The sequence below is a fragment of the Dromiciops gliroides genome, chromosome 2, assembly GCF_019393635.1.
Source record: "Dromiciops gliroides isolate mDroGli1 chromosome 2, mDroGli1.pri, whole genome shotgun sequence".
Taxonomy (NCBI): domain Eukaryota; kingdom Metazoa; phylum Chordata; class Mammalia; order Microbiotheria; family Microbiotheriidae; genus Dromiciops; species Dromiciops gliroides.
Window position 1 is genome coordinate 111,173,512 of NC_057862.1, and position 27,541 is coordinate 111,201,052.

Consider the following 27,541-nt stretch of genomic DNA (forward strand, 5'->3'; position numbering starts at 1 on the left):
CTAACAATTAGAGCTGTCCCAAAGTGGAATGGACTGCCTCAGGAGATAGTTGTTTCCTTCTAACTTGAGGTTTTCAAGTTAGTCCTGATGACCACTTGTCAAAGGGATTTTTGGTCAGGCAGGTGTTGGACTAGATGGTGTCTGAGGTCCTTTCCATCTCTGATTTTATGAAGAGGGTGGGGACAGTTATCTTTCTTGTTTCTCCATCTTCTTTTGTCCCCTCTATCTGAATCCCAACTGCTTTGAAAATTCTCCTACATTTTCGTTTTATTTTTTTGAATACAATTACTCTTGGTTCATGACTGTGGTTTGTTTGGTTTCTTTTTTTGTTTTTGTTTTTTTGCGGGGCAGTGGGGGTTAAGTGACTTGCCCAGGGTCACACAGCTAGTAAGTGTCAAGTGTCTGAGGCCGGATTTGAACTCAAGTACTCCTGAATCCAGGGCCGGTGCTTTATCCACTGCTGGTTTCTTTTTTAATTGAGACCAGAGTAGGAATAAGTTTCACGGGGAAATGTCTGGAATAAAGGAAAAGTTGAGTGTCCATGATGTAGAAACATTTAATACCTTGTATTTCTTCTTCCTATCTCCCAGTTAAATTAAAAACCCCCAAACCCTAGAATAACTCTGAAACTGATTTGGCTCAGAATAATTCAGCCCTTGTTTTGGGCTGAAACTAAAAGAGATGTATGGGTGTGTAGATTATTCTTCTTGAAATTGGACTTCTATAAAAATTTGAGAAGTTTAGGAGAAATGAAGTTATAAATTTTTTAGAGCTAAGAAGATGGGAAGTTGAGTTTTGAATCCAAAGTGTGATATTAATTGTATGTATGTATGTATGTATAAATAAGCTCCCCTGACACATACTTTAATAAAACCCTGGGTATCTTAACACAGTAGAACCAACCAACCAAAGAATAACTGTGCTTAATGGATAATAGATTTTTACCTGTATTTCAGAATTTGCATAGGAGTAAGTCACCTGTTAGAAGATTGAATTCTTAGTGAATCCAAAGTTTTGGTTCAATTCCAAGTTGAAGAAGTCTCTTTCTCTTGACCAGACCTGTATAGTTGTAAGCATTAGCTCAGATTCAACTCCCACTTCAAGCCAATAGTAACAGACACACTGAAAAACAAACAGCAGGGCTCCTTCCTCCCCAAGATAGGTCACCTCCCTTCTAGATGACCAGCAGCTATCTCCAGACAAGCAGAAGACTACCTGGATAAAGAGTTTACCTTTTGAAAGAGGTTTGACCATTCTTTTCTTAGCTTACAAGTCAGTTCCATATTTCATCTAACCTGCTTCTCTCTGTTCAAATTGCCCTCCCTGGAAGTCCAGGCCACCCAATTGGTCTCAGTGCCTGCCCCTTTTTAGTCTACAATTAATTGCCAGCACATTCCTTCTCTTATGCTTTCTTTTTCTTCTTTTTCTTCTTCTCTCTTTTTTTTTTTTTTGGTATTTGACACGAGCTCAGACTACTGAGAAAGGTGACAACTGTGAAATGAAGACAAGGCTCAGAGACACCTTAAAAAATACAAGAGGCAGCAACTAAATGACAAGAGCAGACTGCCAGGCACTTTCAAAACACTACCTCTTCTGTTGACTTTCCATTCTTTGTGCGGGGCACAAAATTGGAGGTCAAAGAATCATAGGAGTTAGAGATGGAAAAGACATTTGGGGTCACCTAGTTCATCCCTCCTCCTTTCTCTGCCCCTGATTCAGAATCATTCCTTACATTATATTTTCTTCTCCAGCTCTTGTACAGTTTTCACGGTCTTCACTCAACTCCGGCTGTTGCCTTTGGGAAATGACGCAGGAGGCTCTGTTCAGTTTCTGTCTAGCATAGAGAAAAACTGCCTCTACCCACCGTTGACACTCATGAACCTCTTTGTTGGTGGTCTTTGCTGAGAGGTTGAGGGCTAACTGGATGTCTTGTTCTTCTCTGTTGCCTGGTTTAGAGGCTGAAGAGTATTTGGGTTGTATTAGGTGTCTACATATGTTTGGGGATAGATGGATGAAGAGAGATGATATGGAAGTGACTATTTGCTTTGAGGCTTTTGATTTCTTGTTATCTGAACAGCAAGAAGTTGGGAGTGAAGGGACTGATGTTGAATCTCACTTTGCTATATGGTAACCAACTTGGAAACAGTTGGTTAGAAAAACCTAGCAAATGGCACTCTGACCACTAATTGTTAGAAGTATATACACTGCCCTGTCAGGTTTGAAATAGAGTGAAAAGAATGCTTTCTGACTCAGAGTGTAAGCTGGGAAAGAAGAACAAGAGCTCAGGCTGAAAGCAGATTTTTTGGGATTGAGGGTTGGTGTTGCTTCTGGGACTGCATTGCCAGTGGCCCCCTGATTTCAGGGGGCTAATGGTCACTGATTGTAATGTTCTTGGAAGGAGTCTGGGGATGGTCTCTTCTAGTGGTAGCATAGAAGGATAGCTTCCCCTCCCCTCTTAAGCAGCTGGTGGGAGCTACCCAAAGGGGGTATTATGTTTCTCCTAGTAACTGCCAAGAATGAGAGGAAATCTACAAGCTATGGGATTTTGGGGTGGGATGAAGGGGGGGGGAGGCAGGTGATGGTAATAGAAGGGAGGGGGAAATGAAATTGTTTTATAGTAAATATATTGAGTTTTTTTTTTCCTGGAAAGCTGTTTCATTGTAATGAATGATGGACTTTTTGCCTTTTAGCTCTGCCTCAAGTTCCTTTCTTCTTTCCACTCTCCTTATTCCACCCATCCTTCCTAATGCCCAAACCCTAACTTCTCAGGCTTCTTTGAATTTTTATTTTGGAAGGGCATGTTGGTGAGGTAATGAAGTTCTCTAATAATGTACACAGTGAGTTAGAAGGGAATTCCCTTACAGAACACATGTATTAAAGGAGAACTTCTCATTCCTCCTTTATCTTGCCTGTTGTTTGACTTTATCGTAATGTCCTGAAGACATTAAAAGCTTTTTGGACAGCAACTGGCATATGTTCTCTCTATTCCCACAGCCAGCTTAGTAGAGCCAAAGAATGAATTTGAAGCCTAATCATTTAGACTAAAAATCTGCTTGAAAGATTAAAATATGTCATAGCAATAGAATTTTAAAAATAGTAGGATTAGTGGTGCCTGTCCCAACCCTACCTCCTCCCAAGCAGTCCTATATTCATGCCATTCTGTAGAGGTAAGAAGTATGTATGGACTCTTTCAGTTCTTCCTTTTTGGAATTGAGCAGGTTTTGTGTTTATTCCTATTCACATTTGGTCCCAAAGACCAAAGGTGATTTTCAAAAGATGAATTCTTTAGTCCAGAAAATGTTCTGCCAGACTTTCGGCATTATTGTTCAATTTTAGGGACAGAGTTTATGGTACAGTTGAAAGGGAAAATATGAGAGGGGAGGTTTGGGTAGATGTGGTGGCACCAGTATTAGGGATGCCTATACAGTGATGTCTGTGCTTGATACAGGCATTCCTTATACAGCCCTATTTTCTTTGCTGCTGTGTCCTTTCTAACCTAAAAATCAGAGTTAACTAATTTACAACCCTTTTATAACTTAGTAGTGGTCTTTGAGGGTACTTAGTAGATGACCTTTCAAGAATTGCTGGGGCTGGGGGTGGCTAGGTGGCGCAGTGGATTGAGCACTGGCCCTGGAGTCAGGAGGACCTGAGTTCAAATCCGGCCTCAGACACTTGACACTTACTAGCTGTGTGACCCTGGGCAAGTCACTTAACCCCCATTGCCCCGCAAAACAAACAAACAAACAAACAAAAAGCATTTCTGGGGCTGAAAAATTCATCATTCTGTGGTCATCCTCATGATGAGTCTTCTTAAACTTAGCTAGGCTAATCCTTAGACAAGAGATAAACAGTTTGTTATTGGGCCTGTACCAGAAACCTTTTCAGCTTGGTAGGACCTGCCAGGATTTGTGCTTCACTGGCATAGCCTTTGAGGAGCCAGGACTATCTTCTTGTCTAATAAGGTATTTGAGTGGATTTTAGTGGAAGGTACATGTGAGTATGTAAGGGTAGTGGATAGGGTACTGGACCTGGAGTCAGGAAGATTCATCTTCCTGAGTTCAAATCTGGCCTTAGACTATCTATGTGACCCTAGCAAAGTCATTAACCCTGGTGGCCCCAGTTTCCTCATTGTAAAATGAGCTGGAGAAGGAAATGGCAAACCACTCCATTGTCCTTGCCAAGAAAACCCCAAATGGGGTCACGAAGAGTCAGATGTGACTGAAAAAATGAACAAACAAAATGATTTACTCTGTTAGTGTGGAGCTGATGTTAGAACCACCCTAGCTAAGAAGTTCTTTAAGTGATGAATATTTTGCCATAGTAAGATTGTTGGCTGAGGTGGGGAAATTGGAATTTATACCAATGGTGAGAGTAATTTGTATCTCTGAAAAAAGATTGTTGAAGTATTAATGCATATCTGTGGATATATCCATATTTGTGGCTCTATCTATCTATCTATGTACTTCAGTGGATTTATAATTTCATGAAGGTGGATATTACTTCCAACACATAGCTCATCTATGCCTTCCCATTCAGTGGGGCTTTTGTCCATGTTCCTATAAGATTTTCACCAGGGGGTCCATCAAACATGCTGGAGGCCTTCCTCAGTTCTCTTGACCAACCCATTTTTTTTCTCAGTCATGCATTTCTTTGATAATATGCTTTAAGTTGCTTCTAAAGGTCAATGTCCTTTGCTTGTTTTTCAGTTTTAATATCATATGTGGCAGGCTAGGTTTTAATTGTTTTTTATTTTTTGTGGGGGGAAGGGAGGGCATGAGAGACTAGAGGTCAAGAAAAGAAAGAAGAAATTCTAGATTACTTCCTAAATTAATTTCTATCCTACCACAGACTCACTGTATGTGTTGTGTTGTTTTTGTTTAAAATAGGTTATGTGCCCAGGAATGCAGTCAAATTATAATGGTGACTAAGTGCCGGAAAGTGTGGTGGTGGTGGTGGGGGGAACAAGGAGTGGAAAAATGAGCCCCAGGCTAAAGGAGGAGGGCTGGGAAAATGGAAATCCAGGCAGGCCGGAGGCCAAGTTAGAGATTCCAACGTGCATTAACAGCTATGTGAGATGTTTATTTACAGGGGACTAATCATTTTTTTGTTGGCTCTCCCTACTTTTACACATATAACTGTTCAGGAGAAGTAAGCTGGAGGGCATCTCAGGGATCTGAACAAAGTCATTTTTGAATTCCAAGGAGCACCTGCTCTGGTCTTCGAAGATTCTTTTCCTACTGTTTTCTTCTCCATCTTCTTTTTGCTGATTTTCAGAGAGATTTTGAAGGAGATTAAATCAGTAAAATTCTTTATAGGTATAAGGAGAATACTTAATAATCCATTAGAGAAATTATATGTGTAAAGGCTTTGGGACTAAAGGGGGAAGAAGTAAGTTTACAAAATTGCCATTTTCCAGGAGCTTTTTTTTTTTTTTTTTGGGTGAGGCAATTGGGGTTAAGTGACTCACCCAGGGTCACACAGCTAGTAAGTGTCAAGTGTCTGAGGTCGGATTTGAACTCAGGTCTTCCTGAATCCAGGGCTGGTGCTCTATCCACTGCACCACCTAGCTGCCCCTCAGGAGCTATTTTTTATGTTTTTGTTTTGGTATTTTTTCAGGGCAATGAGGGTTAAGTGACTTACCCAGGGTCATACAGCTAGTTAAGTGTCAAGTGTCTGAGGCTGGATTTGAACTCAGGTCCTCCTGAATCCAAGGCCAGTGCTTTATCCACTGTACCACCTAGCTGCCCCAGGAGCTATTTTTTAATACATAAAAACCAAATTCAGTAATGGAAAACTTAAAGGCCCTTGGGTGGGAATGGATTAAGTTTAGGGGATGGGGAAAAAAGATTAGAAAATTTTCCCTAGTCAAAAGAGCTCTGGCCTTTGCTGTAGCTCTGAAAGTTTCTTGCTGTCCGACATGAGCACTTGGTGGTGGTGGTGGGGGAGAGTGTGGCGGCAGGGGAGAGTACCTTGACTTTTTGTGAGGTGTCACCAAGATGGTAGGATTCATGGAGGTAAGGAGAGGGTATCAATAAGGAAGGCTATAGCCTTTGTTAACTTTTTTTGTTTGTTTGTTTTGTTTTTTTTAGTGAGGCAATTGGGGTTAAGTGACTTTCCCAGGGTCACACAGCTAGTAAGTGTTAAGTGTCTGAGACCAGATTTGAACTCAGGTACTCCTGACTCCAGGGCTGATACTCTATCCACTGCGCCACCTAGCTGCCCCTAACGTTTTTTAAGAGTATGTTCTCTGTCTCAATTTAGTGTGCCATGTGTAATGAACTAATAATTATAATCTTAACAGTAACAACAATGAGTATTTATATAACACTTTTTTTTTTTTAGTGAGGCAATTGGGGTTAAGTGACTTGCCCAGGGTCACACAGCTAGTTAAGTATTAAGTGTCTGAGGCCGGGTTTGAACTCAGGTACTCCTGACTCCAGGGCCGGTGCTCTATCCACTGAGCCATCTAGCTGCCCCCTATATAACACTTTAAAGTTTGCCAAGCGCTTTATATATATCATCTCATTTGATGATCACAACTGTCCTCATAATGGTAGGCATTATTACTTTCATTTTGCAGATAAGGAAACTGAGGCTGAGAGAGAGGTGTATTGCCTTTCCCAGACTTACATGGTTACTAAGTGTCTAAAATGGATCTAAACTCAGGTTTTCCTGAGTCCAAGCCTGGTGATCTCTTCACTAGTGCCACACCCAAGTGTTTGCTTATCTAAAATTTCCTGCCCTTTTTAAAAAAAATTCACTTCTACTGATTAATTCTATTTTAATTTTTTTGAATAATAATACATTTACTGATTAATTTTAAATTATCCTTTTTTTTCCTTGCAAGGCTATCTATTTAAGACTTCTGTTTTTTTTTTAAATGTGAAAGGGATTAGTTAGTCAAAAGTCTGACTTAAATAGCAATATTTATAATCAAAGGAATATTGGATTAGGAGTCATGGAAGCTATATTCTTTTTTCACTGTTTTTGCCACTTACTTGGCCATAGGACCTTGAGATAGCCTTCCTGAGCTTTACTTTTCCTATCTGAAAAACAGAACTAGGCTTAATACTTAGCTCAAAGAATTATTGTAAAGATCAGATCTGTGGAACTGTTGCCTCCTATTTTCTTGCCTTTCCTTACATAGTTATTAGCTCCTATGTTTATTTATTATTTTAAAATTAACATCTTATTAACACATTAAAAAAATTCTTCAACTTCCTAATGACTTCTCCTCCCTCAGCTGGATCCTTCCCATATAATAAAGAATATAGTTAAGCAAAACAAACCAACACACTGGCTATATCCAACATATGTCTTGAGGTCACTGAATTGATCAGGGTTCTGATGTTTTTCCTTGTTTTTCTTTAGCTTATTGTTGGCACCTTAATCCAGATCTCTCTGGGAGGTCTTGTGTATTCCTTGTGGCCTGGAGGTTATCCTGGGGAATTTTTTCTGAGTATAGAGAGAGGCCTTGGTGACTTATATTGTTTATCCTCTCTTCTATGTACAGGGTGACCAGCATTCCAGTGAAGGAAAGAGTGAAGGTCTCACAGAACTGGAGACGGGGGCGCTGCCGACAGGGGACATTGCTCAAGTGGAGACGCAAGCAAGTAGTCTGTTATCTCTTTCAGAGCTTCCAGGGGCATAGGCTAATGGGGTCATGTTGGAAGACAAAAAAACGACCTGGTTGTAGTTTGGCTGGCCTTTCTTGTCAAGAAGGCCAAGAACCCCACAGAAGGGGTCCAAAAGGGCAGACATGTTCCTTGCCCGTTTGCCAGAAGGAAGACTGAACAGTGAATGATGAAGCTAGTAACCAGATCCATCTTGTTTTACTGTTGTTTAAGTCTTTCACTAACGGGTTTTCTGCTTTCATTGTTGGGCCCCTCAACATCTCCTTTCTCACCCCGCTTTGTAAAAAGGCAAAATAGAATGTAAATGAGTTGGACATGTTGCTCCCAAGACTGTAGAAGTTGTACTTTGAGGAGCAGGCTGGAAGGTGGTTGACAATGCCACCTTTTTTTTTCTTGGCAGTCATTGTTCTCTAATTGTTTGCTGCATGCAACTTTTGTTTCCCTAGTTAAATTGTAAACTTTAGAAGGCCAGGATCATGGCATACTCTTAGTAATCTCTTAACATACCCACCACAATGCTGGGTATAGCAGTCACTCAACAAACATTTGTTAGTTGATCAATAGGAATGGGGAGCAGAAAGCTCAAGCTCATTTATGCTCGGCAGGTGTCATTTCAGAAGTGTATCTGTAATTTTTTTTTCCAAGAGGAGAGTAACACTATAATTGAGAACTACTGTTACCTATTCAGTAGTGCTATGTACCTGTGGCTAAAGGAGACAAGGTGATTATCTTAAGGCAACTTTTTGTTTCATAACTCATCCTTTTCCTTTTGCTGTGGGTAATGGTAATGGTGGTGATAAATTTCCTCATGGTGGTGATAGGTGATTTATAAGGAGATCCATATCTCCTATTCTTGCTTCAAAAAAATTATTGGGGGCAGCTAGGTGGTGCAGTGGATAGAGCACTGGCCCTGGATTCAGGAGGAACTGAGTTAAAATCTGGCCTCAGACACTTAACAATTACTAGCTGTGTGATCCTGGGCAAGTCACTTAACCCCAATTGCCCCACCAAAAACCAAACCAAAACAAAATGAAACCAAAAAAAAAAAAAAGAAAAAAAATTATTGGTACTTTTTTCACATTCATTTTCCCTTTTATTATAAAGAGTACCACCATCTTCCCAGTCACCTGGACTCACTACCTAGGTGTCATCCTCATCTCCTCTCTCTCTCTCTCTCACCTGCCATATTCAATCAGTTGTCAATTCTTGTCATTTTTACCTTCACAGCATCTTATATATACTCCTTTCTCTTCTCTGACACTGCCACTACCCTGGTACAGGTCAGCATCACCTCATACCTGGACTGTATAGCAGTAACCTCTGGTGAGTTTCTACTTCAAGCTTCTCCCCATTCCAGACCGTTTTCCACTCAGCTGTCAAAGTGATCTTCCTAAAATGAAAGTTTGACCATGTCATCCTCCTTTTCAGTCAACTCCAATGGCTCACTATTGACTCTAGGATCAAATATAATATCCTTTCTTTGTCTTTTAAAGCCCTCTATAACCTGGCCCCTGCTACAATTCCAGTATTTTTATTCCTTAACACTTCTTCCCTCACCCCATGTATTTTTAGTCCAGTGACACTGGCCTTCTTACTGTTCCTTGAATATGATACTTAATCTCTGACTCTGGGCATTTTCTGTTTTTTTTGTTTTTTGTTTTTTTACCTCATTTTTGAGGCAATTGGGGTTAAGTGCCCAGGGTCACACAGCTAGTGTCAAGTGTCTGAGTCTGGATTTGAACTTAGGTCCTCCTGATTCCAGGGCTGGTGCTCTATCCACTGTGCCACCTAGCTACCCCTGACTCTGGGCATTTTCATTGCCTATCTTTGGTGCCTGGAACTCTCTCTCTCTCCCTCCTCATCTCTGCCTCCTAACTTTCCTGACTTCCTTCAAATCTCACTCAAAATCCTACCTTCTGCAAAAAGCTTTTCCTAATCCTCCTTAATGCTGGTACCTTTCCTCTGTTGATTTTCTGCATTTTGTCCCATATACATCTTGTTCACATGTAGTTGTTTGTGTATTGTCTCCCTGATTAGATTATGAGTTCCTTGGAAACAGGGACTATCTTTTACCTTTTTTTTTGTATCCTTAAGCACTTAGCACAGTGCTGGCACATTTGTTGTTGTTCAGTGGATCAGTCATGTCTGATTCTGTCATCCCATTTGGGATTTTCCTGGCAAAGATACTGGAATGGTTTGCCATTTCCTTCTCCAGCTCATTTTACAGATGATGAAACTGAGGCAAACAGGTTTAAGTGACTTGCTCAGGGTCACACAGCTATTAAGTGTCTGAGGGCGGGACTTGAACTCGGGAAGATGAGTCTTTCCAACTCCATCTCCAGCTGGGCACAAACATACATCATGATGTATATAAATATGGACATCCACTGTGCCACCTAGTTGCCCAATAATCTTATAACAAGGATTAAGAAAGAAAAAGAAAAAAAACAGTTTAGCAAAGCTAATCAGCACACTGAGTACATCTGACAGCATATATGATATTTCATATCCACAGGTTCTACCTCTGCATGGAGATATATTTTCTCTGTTTTTCCTTTTTAATTTTTCTCAAGATATATTTGAGTTCCAAATTTTTCGCCCATCCTCCCTTCCCTCCCCCTTCCCAAGGCCAGCAAGCAATTTCATATAGGTTACACATTACTATCATGTTAAAATCTTTCCACATTAAATAGAACCAAAGGAAGAAAAAACACAAGAAAGAATAAACAAGGACAATAACAAAAAAGCAGCAACAAAAGTGAAAATAATATGCTTCAGTCTGCATTCTGACTACATAGTTCTTTTTCTGAGTGCATTTTCCACCATAAGTTTTTTGGCATTGTCTTAGATCATTGTAATGCTGAGAAGAGTTAAGTCTATCACAATTGATCATCACAAAATGTTGTCGATACTGTGTACAATGTTCACTTGATTCTTTCTGCTCATTTCACTTAGCATCAGTTCATGTTAGTCTTTCCAGGTTTTTCTGAAATCCATCTGCTTATCATTTCTTACAGCACAATAGTATTCCATTACATTTATATACCACAACTTATTTAGCCATTCCCCAATTGATGGACATCCCCTCAATTTCCAGTTATTTGCTACCACAAAAAGAGCAGTATGAATATTTTTGTATATGTGGGTCCTTTTCTCTTTTTTATAATCCCTTTGGGGTATAGACCTAGTAGTGGTATTTCTGGGTCAAAGGGTATACCTTTTGGGCATGGTTCCAAATTGTTCTCCAGAATAGTTGGATAAGTTCACAGCTCCACCAACAATACATTAGTGTTCCAATTTTCCCACATCTTCTGCATGAAGGTACATTTTCTCAGCTCTTATCTGGGGATAAGTTTTGTCATTATAATTATGCATTGTTCAGTTTCATTTTATTCTTTTGATTTCCTTTGTTGTAGTTATGTATATTGTTTCCTTGTTCTGCTGGCTCAGTTCCTCTAAGTCTTCCCATATTTCTCTGAATTGTTCATATCAATATTAGTAACTTAATATGGCTCAGTAATATTCAGATTAATCAATAAATCAATGAACAAGCATTTATTAAGTACCTATTACATGCCAGTCACTGTGGTAGACACTGAGGATACAAAGACAGAAGTGAAATGATCCTTTCCCTCAAAGATGTTCTCATCCAGCCCTGGGGGACAACATGTTCATAGATAGGTATGTACAAAATAGGCATAAGATGATTTTGAGAGGAAGGCACTAGCAGCTTAGGAAGTATGTGGATGAAAAAAGGTTTCATATAGGTTATATACTATGGTTTGTTTAGCTATCCTCTGATCAACAGGTTCCTATGTATTTTCTAGTTATTTACTACCACAAAAAGTGTTGTAATGAATATTTTAGAATATATGAGACCTTTCTTACTTCCTTGGGGAACATTCCTATCAGGAGTCTCTAAGTCTAAGAATATGGATATTTTAGGCACTTTAAAAAGTATCATTCCAAATTATTTCCACATGGTTGGACCAATTTAAGCTCCACACCCACCTATGTATTAGTATGCCCATCTTTTTAAAGCTTTTCCAGTATTGACCATTCCCAACTTTTGTCACACTTGCCAATTTACTAGGTGTGAGGTGAAACCTCAGAGTTCTTTTGAATTGCATTTGTCTAATTAGATTTGGAGCAATCTTTCATGTAATTGGTTTTTTTTTTTTTTTTAGTGAGGCAATTGGGGTTAAGTGACTTGCTAAGGGCCACACAGCTAGTAAGTGTTAAGTGTCTGAGGCCGGGTTTGAACTCAGGTACTCCTGACTCCAGGGCCGGTGCTCTATCCACTGTGCCACCTAGCTGCCCCCATGTAATTGTTAATGGTTTCTAATTCTTTTGAGAATAATTTGTTCATATCCTTTGATACCTTATCTATGACCAACCTTGCTTCTTAATAACCATTAAGATTCTGTCCCTGGAATGTTTTTTCCTGCTCATACTAGACTGGTCTTAATCAGTTTGGCAAATAAATCACAAACAATTACCATCTTGCTTCTTCCTGGGAGGCTTCACTATTCACATGACATGAACCCCATTTTTATTCTGTATGAGTGTATTTATTTACAAGGCTTGTTTTAAACTTCTGGGTATTGTGACCCTCATCCTTTTGTCAGCTACACGGATAAATCATATTTATAAAATAGGAGATGCTGGGCACAAATATACATCATGATGTGTATAAATATGGACATCTCTACATACTTAACATATGTTAGATTTAATATATGTAAACACTTGTAAAAATCTAGTGAGTAGACATCCAAGCTGCATTTAATGGCCCATCAAGTCAATTTGCAGAACTTTTTCTCATTCCTATGGCAATTATATTAACGAGTATGGGTGGAAAGCTCACTGTTCTTTACTTAGGACTTGTAAAACACTAGGGCTTTTAAGGAAAGTAGGCTCTTGCACATTTATCTCAACAAACTTTTATTAAACACCTGCTATATGGTAGGTACTGTTTAGACACCTTGTTAAAGTGAGCCTGGCAAGATGTGTGCAGTGGTGGGGTGGGAGAGAAGGGGTTTAGTCATCACCAGTGAATATTCTCAGTGCCTGGCCATATTCTTTTCCAGAGCAGCTCACTGAGTATCATGGGACTAACCTGAAGCTTCTAACCCTTCTTCCTGTAGGACCTCAAAAGAGGATCTTTAACTATTTGTAGATGTCTTATCAGCCATTTTGTGAGAGCTATTTTTTTTTGTAGCCTCTGCACTGTTGAAGATAGTGCTCTAGCTGTCTTTTTCCATTGTCACACTTGTTCACTAATACAGAAATGCAGATCTATTTCCCTAGTGAGAATCTAACTATCTTATCAGTACATTATTATCCTTTCTTAAATGGGTTTATGCTTTACTGATAAATGGAGCTTTTACTCCTAAGGAAGAGGAAAGGGAGGGGCCTGTTGGTGGTACCTCCCTCCCTTCTTGTCTTCCCATCTTCCCTCATTGTTATTTATAGGAAAAGATATGGGACTAGAGACCTCACAGCTGAGCATCTGAACTTTGAGTTAGAGGATACAAAGTGACAGGAAAATAATTTACTCATCCAACTGCAAGTTTTCTTCTATTTCCCAATATTTGTCAATCCCAACTTTCTATCTCTTCTTCTACTAAAAATCTCAGGGTACTAAGCAGTGATTCAGAACTGGAATGCTAAGAGAAAATGATTTATAGTTTGCTTTTGAAGCTTGACTATCTCTTTAAAAAATAATTTGTATTGGGGCAGCTAGGTGGTGTAGTGTATAGAGCACTGGCCCTGGAGTCAGGAGGACCTGAGTTCAAATCTGGTCTCAGACACTTAACACTTACTAGCTGTGTGACCCTGGGCAAGTCACTTAACCCCAATTGCCTCACCAAAAAAAAAAAATTGTATTGATATTTTTGTTTTTATATCACCCATATTTCCCATTTCATTGTTCTTCCCCTCTCCCATTTCTCCCCTTCCCCATCCTTTCCTAGTGAACCATCCCTTATAATAAAGTATTTTTTAAAAAAAGAAGAAAAAATTCAGGAAAACTAACACAGAATAGCAAAAAAAGTTTGATGGTATACCCAGTGTTCCATACTCATGGCCCTCTGCCTCTTAAAAGTAGCATTTGTGTGTGTGTTTTGAGGGGAGGGTATTTGGGGTATTTTTTTTTTGTGGGGCAGTAAGGGTTAAGCAACTTGCCCTGGGTCACACAGCTAGTAAGTGTCAAGTGTCTGAGGCTGGATTTGAACTCAGGTCCTCCTGAATTCAGGGTCATTGCTTTATCCAGTGCTCCACCTAGCTCCCCTGGTATATGGGGTATTAAGAGAGGAGTGGGGGGCAGCTTGGCAGATGGGCTAAACTAGGTTGAAAATTCCAGGCCTCAAACCCATTGGTGAGTTAGGGGAAATGTCTACCCCACGAATGTGAAGACTTCCCAGACTCAGAGTAGGTATAAGAGAACAGTTTGTTCCAGTGGCCATGAAGGTGACTGAAGCAGGCACTATTGGAACACTTAGAGCTTGGTCAGACATCAAAGACACCAAGGTCATCTAATGCATCCCAGGTCATCTCCAGTTGTCCTGACTTTTGTCCTGCCACTGAACTTCAATGACTCTGGAAGAGGGAGTGAGGCTTACAACTTTGTGTGACTCTGCCTCCCTTAAATCCATTTCACAAGCAAGCCAAGACATCACCCTACGATTTCATTGGTCTTCTTTGAAAATGAAGGCCAGAGGGGGCGGCTAGGTGGCGCAGTAGATAAAACACTGGCCCTGGATTCAGGAGTTCCCGAGTTCAAATCTGGCCTCAGACACTTGACACTTACTGGCTGTGTGACCCTGGGCAAGTCACTTAACCCCCATTGCCCCGCCACCCCCCCCCAAAAAAAGAAAGAAAATGAAGGACAGACATATAACAATAACAACAATAGTGTGTGGGTATGGGGAGGGCAGTTGTCATGTATCTCTAAAATAATCTCTACCACTACCACTTTGAAGAGATGGGGGGGGATGAAGATTGGATATAGAACACTGAAACTTCTTACCATCTCTTTTTGAAAGACAAAGAAAAAAAATTATAGGACTGTTTTGTCAGAGAGAGATGGAATAGAATAGTGAAGTCCAAAAGTGATACTCCAAACTCAGCTCTTGTAATATCTTGGATGGTACTTCAGTGAGTGTTATTGGGAGATGATGGCAATCACAAACAATAAGCAACTTGCCTTCCCCTGGGATTTTTTACTATTTGTCCTAGCTAGGTAGTTATTTACAAGAAAGATGAGGGTTCTGATCCCCATTGATGGTGGATTGTCTAGTCTTTCCCAAAAGGTACAGTTGGCTTCTTTAGTGGATATTCTAGTTGAACCATATCTTCTTGCTTTGCATGTCTGCAGTCTGATGCCCTGGATGCAGCTAGAGGGTGACTGTCTGTATCTCTCCCAAGCTGAAGACATCCATGCCTACCAGCTCTGCCCGGATGGTTCCAGTTTACACCGTCGGCCCCTGGCCATCTTTTCTGGTCACGAGGAGGATGTGTGCCGTTTTGTGCTGGCCAGTTCACATGTTGTCAGTGGAGGAGGGTAAGGTCTCCCCTGCCTCCTAATCTTGTCCCTTCCATCACTGAGATCCGTCTTTAGTTAATATAAAGGCCCTTTTATCTGCTTTTGAAATTTCTCTTTCTGCCACGAAAGGCTAAGGGAGAAGACCACAGGGAAAGGAGTGGTGGATTCTTTCTTTCCAGAGCAAAGCTCTTTAGAGAGACTTGATCCAAGGTCGCTAATGGTAAAGAAAAAAAAGAGGCGTAGGGAAAGGTAGTCGTGAATGCAAAGTGGAGCAGCTTTGAGTACTCTGAACAGTAGATAATTTGATTTAACCCTTAGTTCATTAAACCCCAAACATACTTAATAGGTGAAGGTATTTAGGGGTAAAGGACTTTACTGTGAACAGTACTGTTGAAGCTCAGTAGGGTCAGGCTACTCTAGAACTGGGTTCGTTGTACAGCCATCTTGTCCTTCTGCAGTGGCTATTTTTTTTGTGTGTAAAGATGTTTACCAATTTCTGTTTTAGAGATGGGAAGATTGGCCTTCATAAGATTAATGGCACCTTCAGCATCAAATTCTCAGCTCATGAGCAGGAGGTGAATTGTATAGACTGTCAAGGGGGCGTCATTGTGAGTGGCTCCAGGGATAGGACAGCAAAGGTGAGTTGGGTCTTTATTGTCTACATGTTGTTCATTTCTGCGGTTGCTGATGGGGTGTGTGTGTGTGTGTGTGTGTGTGTGTGTGTGTGTGTGTGTAAGGAACAAGGTATGAAATAGGTGGAAAGGAGCCTTGAGTCCTCGGATTGGCTAAGAGTGTAGAGAGCACAATAAAGAGCTTACTTATGTGTGCCTGGCATGCTACTTGTCATGCCAGGCTGTGTCCCAGCCAGCTGGCCCAGCAGAGGAGCCGACAGTGGTTGGGAAGGTAGCCACTCACTTGAAATGTGCTGTGAATTAAAAAAGGACAGCCTGGTCAGATTTTCTTCTTATTGAATTTCCTTAAGATTGTGGGTTTAGTTCTGACCTCAGAAGGTTATTTAAAAATTTTCCTTCTCCTACTCACTTTCTTTTGGGTGGGCTAATTTTTAAATTCTTGTTTACAAGTTATCAGGTTGTTGATATTTACTACTACTACCACCACCACCGATACTTCTCAGAATGAAATGGTTAGTAGGTGGTACAGAGATGTTTAGAGAAGGTCCTTCTCCCGTACGTACACCTTTGGATGAGGTTAGGAGAATACCTAACTCCCAGCCAAATAGATTCTCATCCACCAGGATGGAGAAATAGTTTTGTTTTGTTTGTTTGTTTGGTTTTTTTGCGGGGAAATTGGGGTTAAGTGATTTGCCCAGGGTCACACAGCTAGTAAGTGTCAAATGGCTGAAGCTGGATTTGAACTCAGGTCCTCCTGAATCCAGGGCCAGTGCTCTATCCACTGCGCCACCTAGCTGCCCCTCGAGAAATGGTTTTCTGCTTCTGCCTCCAGCAGCCCCTCCTTGGAGTTAAACTTCCTGCTCCTATGCTTATTATTTGTTCTTTGAGACCTGCTAATGGATTTTTTTTTTTTTTTGGTGAGGCAGTTGGGGTTAAGTGACTTGCCTAGGGTCACATAGCTGGTAATTGTTAAGTGTCTGAGTCTGGATTTGAACTCAGGTCCTCCTGAATCCAGGGCCGGTGTTCTATTCACTGCGACCTAGCTGCCCCCTGCCAGTGGAATTTTGCTGACAATTTGGTTGACTGTTATGGAGGCAGAATAGGATCTTATTTGTCTCTTCATGGCTCTGTGGGCTCCATAGTGTTAACAAGGGTAAGATACTTGTTTATGCAGCAAAGACACACAACAGAATGGATTAGGGAAAAGAGAGGTTGCTGCTTTACCTCGTAACTTTTCTGATTCCCTATGCTTCCAAGGTGTTCATTTCAATGCAACAAGCATTTTTTTTGGGGGGGGGCAGGGCAATGGGGGGGTTAAGTGACTTGCCCAGGGTCACACAGCTAGTGAGTGTCAAGTGTCTGAGGCCGGATTTGAACTCAGGTACTCCTGAATCCAGGGCCGGTGCTTTATCCACTGTGCCATACCTAGCTGCCCCTGCAACAAGCATTTTTAAGCATCTCCTATGTGCTAAGCATTCTTTTAGGCATTGGGGATTAAAAGACAAAAGAAAGCAGTTCTTGCCCATGGGTACCTACAGAATTTAGGAATACCAGTGAATTCACATTAAAAAAAAGGAGACAAATATAGTAATCTCTAGCTATGTGAACTTCTCTTTTCTTAAACTTTGTATGTTGTGTGATAGTCACATAAACAAGCACAGGGTTGAGGTCTTTGAGAAATCATATAATGAGCAAACCATCTGAATCAAAATATATATCATGGATCCTATCTACCTGCCCCTGGAATCATAACCCATATTGCTATCCAGACCCATTCTTGTTCATTGCCACCTTCTACACTTCCATGGGAACACTGGCCTCAATATAGTAGGCTTGTAAGAAAAAAAATCAAACCAAATTAAAATCTGTGAATGAAATGAAACGAAGGCATGGCCTCTACCTCTCAGCTTTACTACTCCTTCCTCATACCTTGGACTCCCTTAACATAGCTGCTACTACCAAGGTGTTAAAAGGGATCATCCTTCTGTTAAAGATCAAACCCTGGGAACCCTACATGCAGATTTTCCTCTTTTTCAGTGGTTTTCCTTTCTCCTACTGTGTATGCTATGGGGGCCACTGAACTGTACATAAGGATCTGTACAGGCTACATATTAACTTAGAAAAGCACATATTAGTATTGTCAATGTTTTATTGTATTTTGTTTATTTTGTTAAATATTTCCCAGCTATATTTTAATCTGGTTCAGGCCTCACTGGGAAAGGTTGTGGACTGAATGTTTGACACCTCTGGTCTGGTCTAGAATATATATGCCTAATGATAAGTTTGTGCACAACTAAGTTTTATAATGAAAGGCAGAAGTTTGGGGAGTATTGACTAGTTATGTTTAATAACTAGGTCCGTTTAGTTTACTCTAACTTATTTCATATGTAAAGTGTTCGGTTAAATGCACTAATGACTCAGGTTTTAAAAAGTGTGTTATACGGGGGCAGCTAGGTGGCGCAGTGGATAAAGCACCGGCCCTCGATTCAGGTAGACCTGAGTTCAAATGTGACCTCAGACACTTGACACTTACTAGCTGTGTGACCTTGGGCAAGTCACTTAATCCCCATTGCTCCACCAAAAAAAAAAAAGTGTGTTATACATTCTCATCTACCCACCCCACATACACCTCACTCTTTTAGTTGCTTAGGTTTCATGCAGGTCTGGGACAAATGACTCTTTTTTGTTTTTGTCTTTTGGCCAGTCCCTGAATTCTAGGTTTGACTCTTTTCTTATCTTCATGCTAACCTTCCTCAAAACTCAAGCAGATCTTAACCAAACTAGTCTCCTTTCTTTTTTTGAACAGTTTTCATAGGATCATAAATTTAGAGCTAGAAGGGACCTCTAAGGTCATTTAGGCTTTAGTTTTATAGATGAAGAAACTAAAGCCCAGAGAAATTAGGTGACTTAATCCAAGTCACACAAAGTAAGTGGCAGAGCTGGGAATCAAATTCAGGTCTTCTATCTCTGAGTCTAATGGTCTTTCTATTGTATTACATTGCTAGACATGGAGAATGACATAAGTAACTTAGTATACTTGGACTTCATTGAGTCATTTGATAAAGTCTTACGTGCTAGCTTTGTAGACAAGATGGAAAGATGTGTGCTATATAATAATAATACATTTATACAGATTTGGAACTGGTTGAATGACTGGTCCCATAGAATAGTCTTTAATCTAAACACTTAAATTTAGGATGGAGATGTGAATAAATAATAGTTTGTGTGAAAAGATAGCTGGGGGCTTAATAGAATCTAAATTCAACAAGAATCAACAAGTGTGATCAACAAGTGTGATATGACATTCAGAAAAGCTAATGTGGGGGCAGCTAGGTGGTGTAGTCAATAAAGCATTGGCCCTGGTTCAGGAGTACCTGAGTTCAAATCTGGACTCAGACACTTGACATTTACTAGCTGTGTGACCCTGGGCAAGTCACTTAACCCCCATTGTCCTGCAAAAAAAAAAAAAAAGAAAAGAAAAGCTAATATTATCTTAGCCTGTTTTAATAGAGATAGAGTATCCAGTACAAGAGAAATTATATTCTCACTGGGCTCTGTTCTAGTCAGATCACTGACTGTTTAGTGTTTTGTTTAGTTCTGCTTGTTACATTTTAGGAATTACTTTGACAAATTGACAAAGGTGACTAAAATGATATGAGGACTGGAGACTTTTAATAGGACATGTTAAAGTAACTAGAAATATTTAGTTCAGAGAAGAACATTTTAGGGGGAAGGACATAATAGCTGTCTGCAAGTCATATGGAATCGGTCAATAAACAAGCATTTATTAGACATATATAGTCATGTGCCAGGAACTCTTCTGGTGCTGAGCATGCCAAGACAAAAATGAAGCTGTCCCTCTCCTTAAGGAGCTTAGATTCAATTATGAAAGACAATATGTATACATAAAACATGAAAAATGAATATAGGGTATTTGTGTGGGAAAGGCACTAGCAGCTGGGGAGAGGGAACAGGATCAGAAAAGGCCTTAGGTAGAAAGTGGTGCTTGAGCTAAGCTTTGAAGGAAAGTGGGGCCTAGAAAGATGGACTGGAGCTAGGTTGTGAAGGGCTTTAAAAGCCAGAAAGTGTAGTTTATAGGAAACAGAGCCACTGGAGTTTATTGAGCTGGGGAGTGACGTGGTCTGACTTGTGTTTTAGAAAAATCACCTGGGTCGCTTTATGTAGAATGGGTTGGAATGAGGAGAGACACACAGCATGGTAGGAAGAACAGTTAGATTTTTTTGGTTATCCAGGTGAGAGATAATGAAAGTCTGAACTAGGATAGTAGCTGTGTGAATGAAGAGGGGATAAGAGATATAAGAGATGTTGTGGAGGTTGAAATGATAAAATCTGGCAGTTGATTGCAGCACTCAAAGATCATTACGAGGTTCTGAACCTGGTGGACTGAAAGAGTTCTGGTACCTCAAAAGAAATAGGAAGATTTGGAATAATCAGAGTTGTTGTATGATTTCCTCCAGTGCTACTCCTCAGCAAATGAGTAGGAGCATAGGAGGTGGGTGGTGAGAGTAATCCAGGGTTCAGTTTGGCAGAGCATTAGGGGTGATAGGACCAGGGGACAAGAGATTCAAGAGGAGAGGATAGTGTAATGCTTTTTTTCCCCCCTCTGCAGGGCAACGAGGTTTAAGTGACTTGCCCAGGATCATACAGCTAGTAAATGTCAAGTGTCTGAAGCTGAATTTGAACTCAGGTCCTCCTGAATCCAGGGCCAGTGCCTTATCCATTGCGCCACCTAGCTGCTCCTGAGGATAGTGTAATGTTGAACTGATTAATTATAGCTTCAATTTTGGGAAGAGAGGAAAATAAAACCAGAGCAAGATTGATGGTCTGGAAGCATACTGAGAGGCCATTGTGAGAAAAAAGGAAAAGTACGGCTTAGGGAGAAATGGAAAGAGATTATACTTAGATAAAGGAATTTCAGAATTCTTTGTTATGGAAGTGGAACATGTAGGCTAATGGTGACATTAAGAAGGTGCCTTGTCCTGTGGGTGGCTGTGGGGGAGTTAAAGAGTAAGTCATGGGTGTTTGGGAGATGGGAGGATTGAGAGGCCAAGATGTTGATGCAGTATCATTTATGAATATTGAAGTTCTCAGCCCAAGGGGAGGAGTTGAGACAGAGTGTAAGACTGTAGGCCATCTGCTGAATTGCTTGAGAAGGAAAGGAGAATGACCTGGTGGCTGCAAAAGAACTGCCTTTAGGAGCTGAATTAGGTGACATAGCTGGAGAGAGTGAACTTCACAGGAGGAGAGTTTGCTGAGTGATGATGGCAGAAGGAGGATCTGGAAGTGGCAGTAGGGAGCAAGGGGAATGTCTCTTCCTTCAGGTCTAATGTGTCAGGAGGCAAGAGAGAAGGTGAAATCAGTTTCGGAAAGGAATGGAACAGGGATGATGGCTCTTTTTTTTTTTATGAGATATTTTATTTTTTCCATTACATGTAAAGATAGTTCTCAACTTTTGTTTATACATGCTTTACAATTTCAGATTTTTCTCCCTCCCTCCCCTCCCTCCCCCCTCCCCTAGACAGCAGGTAATCTGATATAGGTTATATCTATATATCTCTATACATAAACATATAGATATATATATATATACACACACATATATACACATAATAACATTAATCCTATTTCTGCATTAATCCTGTTACAAGAGAAAGAATCAGAGCAGTGATGCAAAACCTCAAAATAGAAAAAAAAACAACAGCACCCAAAACAAAAGAAATAATATGGTTCAATCAGCATCTATACTCCACAGTTCTTTCTTTCTTTTTTTTTTTTGGATTTGGAGATCCTCTTCTATCATGAGTTCCCTGGAACTCTTCTGTACCATTGCATTGGTGAGAAGAATATAGTCCATCACAGTAGGTCAACACTCAATGTTGATGATACTGTGTACAATGTTCTTCTGGTTCTGCTCATCTCACTCATCATCAGCTCACGTAAGACCCTCCAGGTTTCTCTGAACTCTTCCTGCTCATCATTTCTTACAGCACAATAGTATTCCATTGTATTCATATACCACAACTTGTCCATCCATTCCCCAATTGATGGGCACCCCCTCAACTTCCAATTCCTTGCTACCACGTAAAGAGCAGCTATAAATATTTTTGTACATGTGGGTCCCTTTCCCCCTTCCATGATTTCTTTGGGCAAAAGACCTAAAAGTGGGATTGCTGGGTCAAAGGGTATGCACAGCTTTATCGCCCTTTGGGCATAATTCCAAATTGCTCTCCAGAATGGTTGGATCAGCTCACAGCTCCACCAACAATGCATTAGTGTTCCAATTTTCCCACAGCCTCTCCAACATTTATTATCTTCCTTTTTTGTCATTTTAGCCAATCTGATAGGTGTCAGGTGGTACCTCAGAGTTGTTTTAATTTGCATCTCTCTAATCATTAGAGATTTAGAGCATTTTTTCATATGGGAATAGATAGCTTTGGTTTCTTCATCAGAAAACTGCCTGTTCATATCCTTTGACCATTTCTCAATTGGGGAATGACTTGGATTCTTATAAATTTGATTTAATTCCCTATATATTTTAGAGATGAGGCCTTTATCAGAAGCACTGGCCTCAAAAATTGTTTCCCAGCTTTCTGCCTCCTTCCAATTTTGGATGCATTGCTTCTGTTTGTACAAAAATTTTTTAATTTAATATAATCAAAATCAAGGGATGATGGCTCTTACATTGAGACCCACATATGGCAGAACTAGGAGTAATGGGTGAAAACTGTAGAAAGGCAGATTTCAGCTTGGTACAAGGAAAAACTTATCAATAATGAGAATTTTCCTAAAATGGACTGAGTTACCTTGATAGTGGGTACCTTACACTACCACTATTACTGGAGGTCTGTAAACAGAAGTTAAATGACTACTGGTCAGTGATGTTAAAGATGAGAGTCTTGTTCAAATGTGGGTTGTACTCAATGACTTCGAAGGTCCCTTCCAACTCTGACATTTTGTAATTACTCAGGAGTTTCTGAGTTATCAGAATTTCCTGGATTCCATCTCTCTTCATTCCTTCTTGCTCTTTTTTTTTTCTTTCTTTTTTTCTTTTCTTTTCTTTTTTAGTGAGGCAATTGGGGTTAAGTGACTTGTCCAGGGTCATACAGCTAGTAAGTGTTAAGTGTCTGAGGCCGGATTTGAACTCTGGTCCTCCCTGACTCCAGGGCCTGTGCTCTATCCACTGCACCACCTAGCTGCCCCCCTTTTTTTTATTTTTTGGTGAGGCAATTGGGGTTAAGTGACTTGCCCAGGGTCACACAGCTAGTAAGTGTTAAGTGTCTGAGGCTGGATTTGAACTGTGGTCCTCCTGACTCCAGGGCCAATGCTCTATCCACTGCACCACCTAGCTGCCCCTCCTTCTTGCTCTTTTTAAACTCTTTTTCCTTCCTGGCACTTAGCACAGTGCCTGGCAGATACTAGGTGCTTAATTAATGAATGTTTACTGAATTGATTTCTCTTCTCTTTCCTTCCCTACCTCTCCATCCACTTTTCAGTTCTTCTTGTTATATCTTCTGCTATTAGAATGTAAGTTACTTGAGGTAAGGGACAGTCTTGTTTTCTTGTTTTTGTATCCCCAGCACTTACTTAGCACAATTCCTGGCACATAGTAAGCACTTAATAAATGCTCACTCTATATCTGTCTGTCTGTCTATCTATCTAATATATTGTTCTCCAGTTTCTTCCATTTAATTGGCCTAAGCTAAGCAATCATATGTCCCAGGGTTCAACCACTACTTCCTTTCAGTGCAGGAACTTCATTATTACATGGTAATATCTCTACTTTTATAACCACCCTGATAGTCTTCTTCTTTTTTTTTTGTGAGGCAATTGGGGTTAAGTGACTTGCTCAAGGTCACACAGCTAGTAAGTGTTAAGTGTCTGAGGCTGGATTTGAACTCAGGTCCTCCTGAATCCAGGGCCAGTGCTCTATCCACTGCACCATCTAGCTGCCCAGTAGTCTTCTAATATACGTTAAAAATATTTAATAACTCAGAGATATTTATATGGTTACTCCTTACCTCTCTGAGATGTTCCTGCAAAAACTCAGTTGTCCCTTTTTATGAAAGAAGAGCATTTTTTTTTCCACAGGAAAAGAGAGAAGAAAAAAATGCTGTCATGTTGCTATAATGCCTTTATTAGCAATTGAAAGTGTAAAAAAAGGGAGATCTTTTTTCTTCCCTAATTTTAGACTTGTTGATTAATTTGGGCTGATTCTTTTGCTGAGATGCACTGGCTTGGGAAGGTTCTGTCATGAGAATGTCTAATGGAGGTCCCTGATGTTTGTGTGAGGCAAGGAACAAAGTCAGACCACTTGTGCTGCTAAGTCAGCAGTTACTTCTTCAAGCTTAGGCAAGGGTGAAAGTGTTGGAGATGTAGTTGTCTTATCTTCCATCCTTCAAAGATTATGATGCTTACATTCTTAGATGATGGTGCAGTTCAGAATACATTGGAAGACCCATTTTCTGTGGGTGTTTTCACAAGTGGTAGTAAGATTTCCAAGTTAACTTTTGTAGTCCAGGTCTCTATTCCTTGGATAAAAGAAGTTGTTAAGAAGCTGGGGAGTACTTTAACCTTGGCTAATCCTACCTCTGTAGGCTTGAAAATTGATCACTAACCATTTTCCTCATTATTGTTATTTATCTTGTTTATCAAAAAGATGAGAACTAGCTTAATAAGGATTACTGAAGCACTTATAAAATGGATGACATTTTTCATCTGTTATTTGAAAAAGAGCAATAGGATTATAGATTTAGAGCTGAAAGAGCTTTTAGAGGCCATCTAGTGGAACTTCCTGATTTTATAGCTGAGAAAACTGAGTTCTAAAGAGGATAAGTGATTTGCCTAAGGTCACATGGGTACTAAGTGACAGACCTGGGATTTTGAATTTGGTTCTATGTCTCCACATCCATTGTTCTTTCACCTGCACTATACTGCCTCTTTGAAGATCTCCATATAAGTTTGAGCTCTTTCTCTTTGGAAAAGTAATAGGAATAGGTACAGCTACATGTTAAATTTTGTATTTACTTGAAATGTAGAACAGGGTAATTAGTTACTACAGAAATGAAAGTGACTATAGATAGATCCGACAGGACACAGAATGGAGAAGAAATGACTAAGTATGGTGTGTAGTATTTATTCATCTTTCCTAGGTTAGATTTCTCTCTCTCCCTTTCACTTCCAAAAAAAAAATCTCTTTAAGAAATATTTTCCTTTCCTAGCATAGAAGAGATAATATGTGACCTTAAAAAACAAAGATCATCTCTATCACCATTTCTACTCACAAACATCAAAGAATGTTTTCTTTATATTCTTTCATCTAAGGTCCTGATTGAGTTTAGCTTATTCTCCTTTTGGGATGCTGAGAGGTCATTTGCTTCATGTTCTTACCATGGGATTCCTTTTTGCCTGATGCCTGGGGATAGTTCTGTTCATTTGTGGTTTTCCTTTCTGTTTGGGTAGAAGCTTATGTTCTTGTGTGTATCGTTTCTAAGATTGGGGGTTGGGGTTAGGGGATGAGTAGCCTTGTGCTTAATGGGAAACCTTTAAATGCATTGAATCCTGAGAGGGCTCTGTGAGTGTTGATTAGTGTTAAGCTCAGAGTAGCTGCTAATGTACATTCCTTGCTGATAGGGACCAGATAGTGTGCTCCAAGCAATATTTTTAACCTGTGGGAGATATGGAATCTTAAAAGAGTTAAGCTTCTCTGTTGCTTTTGGTGACTCTAGGTGCTAAATTCCCTGCTGACATGAATAGCATTGGATCCTAGGCATTATCAACAAATAAACAACAAACACAACTACCTTTCCAGCGTTGAATTCTGTCCATTTTTATTTTTGTCTTTCTATTTGTCTGTTTTTATTTTTCTCTCTATGTAAGTAAGTTAAAATTATAGTGAGGGAAAAGGGAGGGGAAATTCACAAACTTTGGGTAGAGTGAGTGGTAAATGCCATCGGGTTACCTGTTTGGAACCATGGATCAGTTTAGGTCATTGAGGCGATTAGACCCTGATAGTAAACAGACTGTCTAGAAAGTGTGGCTTGTTTGGTGGAAATGTAGGGGCAAAAGTATAATATCTGGCTGGGAGTTGGGGCTTGGGGTGGGGGTTGGTAACAGATGTTGGCAATCTTCATCCTACATCCCAAGTTCTAAGTTTTCCTATTCCCTGACATTTCTCCCCGATTCTAGGAAGTGGCAATGAGAGCCATCACTCTCTTATGTTTTTAGGTTTGGTCTCTCTCCTCGAGCCAGCTGGGACAGTGCTTGCACACCATACAGACTGAAGACCGAGTCTGGTCCATTGCCATCAGTCCTTTACTCAGGTAAACATTGCACATTTTGGGCAAGTCTTGTTCTATGAGGCCTATGTCTTGTTTTTTCTGTAAGAAAGGCAACTTGGGATAAAATTATGTCTGTATCTATAAGGTTGCCTTGACCCTTGGGGAGGCTTTCCTTGGAGAGTTTGTCTCCCCGGTTGATGGAATGTAGCTTAAGTCTGAATTAATATCTCAAACACTGATCTGGGGTTAAGATGGCCTTTAGAGAACTGTCTTCCCCAAGTAACTCTTGACTGCATCGTCAAAGCAAAGATGCTAAAAGTGTGATATAACTGCAAGGCCAGTTTTCCTTTGGGGACCTTATTGAGTCTCTGAGATTTTAGCACGAAGACTTAGTATCTCTGAAATGTGGCATTTACTAGCTGTTCTTGTGTTAGTCTCAGCAGTCTGAAGTACTAGTCTAATGTTGATACAGAAGAGGGAAGATATGAGCTATTGAGTCCCCTAGTGTGTATCTTGGGTTTTTTCCCCCTAGGAAGAGGAACACTGTAGAGAAGTTTATAGACTGAGCCCAGATAAGATTCCTAAATCTCTGGAATTCTAATCCTGGAATATGTCTGTAGGGTTAAGATCATCAGCGGTTGTACCATTAAATGACCTGAGCTTCTGAGATCTTTGTTGGATTTGTCCCTTCCCTTAGGCTAAATTGAGTCCCTTCAGCATAGCCTTTGAACAGGTGGGCTTTGTTGTCACCTTAGCACCTTCTTTCCAGGGCCCCCTGGGCTCAGTGAGTTAGCCCCCAGTATCCCTTTTCCCCAGCAGGGACCACACGCTCTTCCACACTTGCTCTGTCACAATATTTACCTAGCATCTTTCCCCACCCCCCACCAGGTGATAGATGGTAAGACTACAGAGATTGCTACTCTTTAAACCTGGGTTAGAGTTACTCTTTTTATAAGAATGAATCTCTCCTTCCCCATCCCCCTCCAATCTTCTCTTCATTCTATAGAGTCTTTACCCTCCCTCCTGATACTTTCCACCACTTCCTTTCTGATTTTTTTTTTCCAAAGAATTAAAGCCGATTAGCCACGTCATTAATTCTTCAATTTGACGGCTGATATAGCAGGGCCTGAAACACACTGCTGATCCCAGAGAATGGAGACCCCATTCTTTAGCATACTGACATGGGAGAAGTTAATTAAAATTCCACAGAGCGAAGGTGTCGGCTAACCTATAAACCTGTCGCTTTTTAGAACAAATTATTCTGGCAGTCTTAAGAACGAGAGAAGGAAAGACCAGGAGAGAACGAAAAGACCCAGTGTGGCAGCATAGGGTTCAAATGTCTGTTCTCTTTCAGCCCTCCTTAATACTGTCTTCTTCCCAAGCCAGTTAACTCATCTCAGGATTCTATTGGCTAACTCCTTGCTAGGAATT

At 40.3% G+C, this 27,541-nt stretch overlaps 1 protein-coding gene across 2 annotated transcripts in view; it reads left to right on the forward strand.

Annotated features, from left to right (window-relative positions):
- Positions 1-27,541, forward strand: part of FBXW4 (F-box and WD repeat domain containing 4) — a 129,259-nt gene that overhangs the window by 4,864 nt on the left and 96,854 nt on the right. For both annotated transcript variants that reach the window (XM_043989750.1, XM_043989749.1), the window contains exons 2-5: positions 7,514-7,609; positions 15,013-15,198; positions 15,686-15,818; positions 26,058-26,152. In XM_043989750.1, coding sequence (XP_043845685.1) covers positions 7,514-7,609; positions 15,013-15,198; positions 15,686-15,818; positions 26,058-26,152 — 510 coding nt within the window. The remainder of the gene's footprint in view (positions 1-7,513; positions 7,610-15,012; positions 15,199-15,685; positions 15,819-26,057; positions 26,153-27,541) is intronic.